This window comes from Triticum aestivum, chromosome 6D, assembly GCF_018294505.1.
Source record: "Triticum aestivum cultivar Chinese Spring chromosome 6D, IWGSC CS RefSeq v2.1, whole genome shotgun sequence".
Classification (NCBI taxonomy): domain Eukaryota; kingdom Viridiplantae; phylum Streptophyta; class Magnoliopsida; order Poales; family Poaceae; genus Triticum; species Triticum aestivum.
In genome coordinates this window covers 148,698,642-148,704,792 of record NC_057811.1, presented here as the reverse complement: position 1 = coordinate 148,704,792, position 6,151 = coordinate 148,698,642, and the positions used below count along the sequence as shown (strand labels likewise).

At 45.5% G+C, this 6,151-nt stretch overlaps 1 protein-coding gene across 3 annotated transcripts; it reads right to left on the bottom strand.

Annotated features, from left to right (window-relative positions):
* Positions 1-1,241: 1,241 nt before the first annotated feature.
* On the bottom strand, positions 1,242-5,946 carry LOC123144204 (3-oxoacyl-[acyl-carrier-protein] synthase, mitochondrial). 3 transcript variants are annotated; one of them, XM_044563261.1, is made up of 13 exons: positions 5,550-5,946; positions 4,862-4,923; positions 4,709-4,780; positions 3,912-3,998; positions 3,674-3,825; positions 3,264-3,344; positions 3,137-3,170; positions 2,685-2,751; positions 2,530-2,606; positions 2,296-2,356; positions 2,065-2,147; positions 1,895-1,966; positions 1,242-1,797 (listed from the first exon to the last, which is right to left on the bottom strand). In XM_044563261.1, exons 1-13 carry the CDS (start codon positions 5,920-5,922, stop codon positions 1,633-1,635), a joined length of 1,386 nt encoding a protein of 461 aa, XP_044419196.1. In that variant the 5' UTR covers positions 5,923-5,946; the 3' UTR covers positions 1,242-1,632. The 3 variants fall into 3 exon arrangements, with proteins under 3 accessions (XP_044419196.1, XP_044419194.1, XP_044419197.1); XM_044563259.1 differs by having other exon boundaries at positions 4,862-4,969; positions 5,550-5,942; XM_044563262.1 differs by having other exon boundaries at positions 4,862-4,964; positions 5,550-5,923.
* Between the last annotated feature and the right edge of the window lie 205 nt (positions 5,947-6,151).

Below are 6,151 nucleotides of genomic sequence, written 5' to 3'. Positions count from 1 at the left end.
AGCCCAACGACATTGCGCATGGAGAAAGAACTGGAAGGTGTGTGAGGCTCTTAGGGGGAACGCGTGGATCCTGAAAATCGACCACAACACCGTCGCCTCGGCTGCCCACACTTTGGAATTCTTCACTCTTTGGTTGCTTGTCCACGTCTTCCACCTTAATGAGCATCGCAAGGATGATATTATTTGGAAGCACTCGAACGATGAGGTATACTCGACGGCCACCGCTTACAAGGCCCAATTCCTTGGCCTAACCCTTTCTCCCATGGATCGCATGATTTGGAAAATGTGGGCTTCCCCAAAGATCAAATTCTTCGCATGGCTAGCTCTACAAGACAGAATTTGGACCGCCGATCGCTTGGAGAAGCGAGGTTGGCCAAACTGTGGCTTGTGCCCTCTTTGCAAAAGGGAACAAGAGACATGTGCACACCTTTTCTTCAAATGTCGATACACTATCAGGCTTTGGAGATCTGTCATTGCGAAGCTTCGCTCGCACACTTGGACACATCCGACTGGCACCTTCACGCATCAGTCGACGAGTGGTGGGACAGGAGAACCGACAACCGTAACCCCAATCGTCACGCTATGGCCTCCCTCACCATGCTGGTCACTTGGACCATTTGGAATGAGAGAAATGCTCGGGTTTTCCGGCATAAATCCGCACCGCCACCAATCCTTCTTAGCATCATCTTGGAGAAGGCTAAGCTTTGGGTCACCGCAGGCGCGAAAAGACTATGGCATATAATTTTGCGTGAGTAATTGTCATGTCGTGTATTTGAGTGTGTTGTAAAACTCTAAACTCTATTCTTCCTTATTTAATGAATGAGACAAATCTTATGCCTCCGTCTTGGAAAAAATAATCCCCCGCGTAGTTTCTATCCTTTGGAACTCGCAGACATAGTTAAAGGAACTTGCAGTTCTAGAAAGTCATAAGCAACTCATGTTCATCTGGTGCTGTAGCAAACAGCCTTTCAAACTATCTTCTTCTTTCTTGCCTTGTTTTCCGTGGGCGGCGAGGAGTCCATTTGCGTGTGGACTGTGGAGTGCTAGCGCTCCTCACAGCCTTCGCCTCCGTTGGACGTGTGCAAGGACAGTATCCACCGCAGGCAGCAGCAGCATTTGGGTTGGTTTCGTTCCCCTTTCCGTGGTAGCTAGCACGTGAGAGCGACGGCCAAACCCGCTCACCAGCCCCACATCTGCACCTAACCCGGCTCGGCAAAAATTCTCTCTCTCTCTCAGACAAAAAATCAATAAGTTCGCATACTGTAGTATAGTATAGTTTCTAAATATAAGCCTTTTCAGAGATTTCAATATGAACTACATACGGACGTATATAGGCATACTCCGTATTTTAGAGTGCAAGATCCACACATTTTGCTTAGATCCAGAAAAAATTTAGAATCTTTAAACGGTCTTATATTTAGGAACGGAGGGATGAATCAACACCCACAAGTTGGGCGATGCTCCGGATTCAGAGGGAGCACAGCACAATGGTCAGTGCTTGAAACCCCCCAACTCCTGCTCAACGCGGATGGTGCCTTCCCCCGTTTAAGTTCACGGACGGGAAAACTCCCGACATTCTGGTATGCCTCTTCGAAGGGGAAAACAGAAGAGAGGGAGGGTGATGCTGGATCGCTAGGGCGGGCACGAGAACAGCAGCGACGCGTTGGTTCCACCAAACCCGAAGGAATTCGAGATGGCGGCCCGTATATGCATCTTCTTGGCGGCGGTTAGAGGCATGAACGCGCCCTCAAACAGCAGGTCGGGCTGCTCCAGGTTGAGCGTGGGCGGCGCCACTCCCTGCAAAAAATTGCATGTGATGGTGAGTACGGGCTACAGAGCAATTTTTCATTGCACGGAGCTACTGATCAGTTATCACTCATGGTGGGTAACATACATGGTGGATTGCTAGCACGGTGAAGATTGCTTCCACTGAACCAGCCGCCCCTAGCAGATGACCGATTGCTCCCTGGAGAAGATGGTTTTTTTGGTCCTCAGTCATTGTTGTAAAATGGACTAGACTAGTGCGGGATCTGTGACAGTTTAGCTGCGCAGAATGAGGTGTACCTTAGTTGAGGATAACGCAAGACCACCGGATGTCGCGTGGTGGCCAAAGACAGATTTTATTGCAGTTGCCTCCACAGCATCCCCTGATTGCGGTTCAGATTCAAAACATCAGCTTATTTATCATAACTCAAGATGCCGCAGAATCATAAACACAAGTTTACCCACAAAATAGAATAAACAGAAGTCATGCCGGCCCAGGTGGGCTTTGCCAGACTGACTGTGAGCACCTACCGAGAGGAGTTGATGTTGCATGCGCATTCAAATAATCAATTTGATCTGCCTGAAGCCCTGACTAGAAAAGGAGCAAGAATTCTATCAAAATCAGAATGTCAAGAAAATAATTATTGTGATGTGATTTCTAATTTCTCAAAGCTTAATACGTGTTTAAAATGTGATTTCTAATTCCTCAAAGCTTAATAAATGCTTAAAATGTGCACCACACGAATTAGAAAGAAAATGCCACACCTGTTCCAATGCCCTCTCCATGGCTAAGATAGCACCTCTACCATCATTTTGTGGCTGAGTTATGTGGTGTGCATCACCTGACAGAAGCTGATGTTCATGATGCAATACATACTAATGACAAAGTAGACCATCTCTTTTGTGGAATCGGAGGATACCAGACATGCCATAGCCTCGAACTTCTGCATAAATTTTTGCGCCTCGTTCCATTGCATGGTCAAGTGCCTACAGAGGAATAAATTGATGTACAGTCTGTTCAGAAACAAAATGCAATAAGACAGTTTCCAGATTAAAAGTTGCATATACCATATACAGGATACAGAAAATTTTACACAATAAGGGCCCATTCAGAAAAGGAGTATTTGTAGGTAAGTTTTGCATTTAGTTCAAATTTGACTCAAATACCAAGAACCACCATTCTTCCAAGCAGCTTCTAAAGGAGCAATACTATGGTGATTTAAGTCCGTCGACAAACTCTTTTACCAAGTGCTATGGTTCTTTTTTTCAATATGTGAAGGACTGATCTATAAAATAACACTGAACCAGCAGCTTGGGAACAGCAAGGTAAGAACAGACAACAGGAAATGATCAGTGTTTCCTCTGAACTCACCTCCAACACCATGACTCCACAGCCTTCACCAATCCTATTGGTTATTTAAGACGGAAGATAAGAACGGACATAGGAAGGAAAAACAAAAGGAAGTAAAAAAAATACGATTCGATATAAGTATGTGTACACAAATCCATCTCTGCCACAATCAAATGGCCTCGAAGATGCTTGTGGAAGAGAGTTATACTTTGTAGACAATGCCCTTAACCTGCAGAACAATATAACGAAAATAAGATGGTGTTGGCAATACCAGTGACGGGGATAGCAGATAAAAAGTGCAAGAGTGTGACTGTGACCAAGTTTTTCTGGAAATAAACAGATTAAGTTTGCATATGATATTACGAGCCACAACCACAAGTGGTTTGTGGACAAAAACATGGGTTCTCTACTTTGTCCTACAACCTTCAGTCAACAGGTGTACATTGAAACCTTAGTAAAGCAGTTGAGGCAATTTATAATTGCCCTACGGAGCATCTAGACAGAGTATTTGGGTAATTAAGCAAAACAAAACAATTGTGAAGACGCGAACATACTTGCCTAGAAAATCCAGCTATAGATAAAGCATCAATACTAGACTCTGTTCCTCCAGCCACCATCACATCTGCATCTCCAAATTGAATCATCCGTGTAGCGTCGCCAATAGAATGAGCGCCTGTGGCACAAGCTGTCACGGCAGCATGGTTTGGACCCTAGGTTTGAAGCGTCAAATATCAATGTTATTCATGCAATAATTGTACAAAATGGAAACAAGGCATATCACGATAACAATGTTCACCTGGAAACCATATTTCATGCTGACATGACCTGATGCCATGTTGATCAAAATCTTGGGGATGAAGAATGGGCTGAGACGACGTAGACGCTGCATTCAGAAGAAAATAAATTCCACACGTCAGTGCTAGAAGTGACCAGAAGATGTATATTGCAAGCCATGTATGGTGCAGGTCAAAGCTTTGGAGAAGACGTAAAAAATGTTTGATTCTCATGTAAATGAAGAATTAACAACAAAAAAATCTGAGGAAGCGCTGGTCTTGGCCAGTAGCATTCACCTACAAGTAGTTTTGTAATGGCTAGTTTCAATTATCAAGTGTAAACTACAAATTCAATGTATCCTGTTCCTGGCCGGTTAGCGCTCGGTTTTCCTGTTCATTGGTTAAATAACATATCTTCTCACAATTTTCTTCAAACTTATTCCCTCCGTTCACAAATACAAGATGTTTTTGATATTTCAATGTGGACAACATACGGACTGAAATGAGTGAACAGACACACTAAAACGTGTCTATATAATCCGATTCAGAAAAAGTTAGAACACCTTATATTTGTGAACAGAGGGAGTACTTGAGTTGCTAACATCAGATGAAAAAAAAAATTCTCTTAATGCTGCTGGTGCCCACCAGTAATGCCGGCCAGCCGGTAGCCGCCATTATTTTGCTTGAATCTAACACTGTATTTCTCACTCGGCACGTAGCAATATAATAATAGTGAGAATCACTATAGCTGCACAATGACTAAAAATACAAAAGGAAAAGAGTGATAATAAAGCAAATTGCAGTGACTGTGGGTACGAACATTTTCAGCAATCAGCTGTGATGCATCTAAAATGTCTGAGATGCTTCCGATTCCCCCACCAATTGAAACACCCTGATAAAGGCTCTAATTAGACCCAGCAACTTGGCAAAAACACAAAAAAGGAAAAGAGCTTCCACCAAAAGCAATTGGTACCGTTCTTTCCTTCTTCTCATTTTCCGAGGGCAGCCAATTTGCATCTCTCAAAGCCTCATCAGCTGCACATAGAGCATATGCTATAAATCCCGATATAGATCTACTGTCCTGGAAACAAAAATGTTAAATCAACAGTTTGAAATATGTAACAAAGTTTAACTATGAGACAGACAACATCACCAGTTGCATATTACAGTCATACGATAGCATCTTATCAGAACACAACAGATTTCCAGTTGTAGGGGAGAGAGAGAGAGAGAGAGAGAGAGAGAGAGAGAGAGAGAGTATCTACTTAAATCATACAGATATCTGACAGAAACGACACGAAAAACAGGTTCAGCAAAGTGCTGTGGCATTGAAGACTGTGTTACTCCTAATGGCACTGAAGATAAGGGTCTTTATATCTGTACCAGTTATCACATGACTGTATTGCAACATTGTCTACGGGAAAGCTTGTATAGTTTGCTGAAAGTAACAGCTTCATTTAAATTTCTGTTGAGCAGCTTATACATGAAATCTATTCTCGAATCAATTATATCAAGCATGTAAACTAGCAATTCATATATGATAAATCACACGTGTAACAATCATGTGCAGAAAAAGGAGCACCAATCCAACTCACGGCAACAGTGCGAAAACCAATGTATATACTGGATGGTTAGGGGCTAGTGAAGCATCAGTCATAAACCTTGGTCCACGCCTCCTCGTCGAACTCGGCCTCGCCCTTCCCGCGCGGCACGGCGGCGAAGACCCTCGATGGGAGCTGCTCCAACGTCCTCCCCGCGGCATCCCCGGTGAGGCGTAGGTCCTCCGCGGCGAGCGCGCGCACCGCGCAGTCTCCGGCCACGAGGCGGTCCCAGGTGGACCCGACGCCGCGGCCGAGCGGCGTGACGGCGCCCAGCCCCGTCACGACCACGCGGCGGCAGGCAGATGGGCGCGGCGGAGGAAGGTCCGCACCCGAGGAGAAGCCTCGGCGGAGGCGGTGGCCGAACAGGAGAGCGCGGCGGAGCATGCTCATCAGGCGCTGCGGCGAAGCTGACTATCCTAGGGGCCCAGGGCATCGGCCTGTTTTTTTTTTTTTTTTAGCAAATCCCAGGGCATCGGCTCTTCCCTCGCACGCAGACCTGGCCATCTGGGCCGTGCTACGCAGCCGGGCCAAAATCCCGCGTACCTGACACGGCCTAGCACGCGGCTAAACGGGCCGTGCCAGGCCTGTGGCCTGGGCTGCGAGGTAAGGCCCGCGTGCCGGCACGGCCCGTTTATATTTGAACCTTTTTATTTCTGAACAAC

Bases quoted from the DNA above. Each gene is read 5' to 3' on its own strand.
- LOC123144204 (XM_044563259.1), bottom strand. From the start codon at position 5,879: ATGAGCATGCTCCGCCGCGCTCTCCTGTTCGGCCACCGCCTCCGCCGA. The intron at 4,781-4,861 runs GTACCAATTGCT...AGCCTTTATCAG, and splicing joins ATGAGAAGAAGGAAAGAACG to GGTGTTTCAATTGGTGGGGG. The intron at 3,826-3,911 runs GTGAACATTGTT...CTTCAAACCTAG, and splicing joins GCATGAAATATGGTTTCCAG to GGTCCAAACCATGCTGCCGT.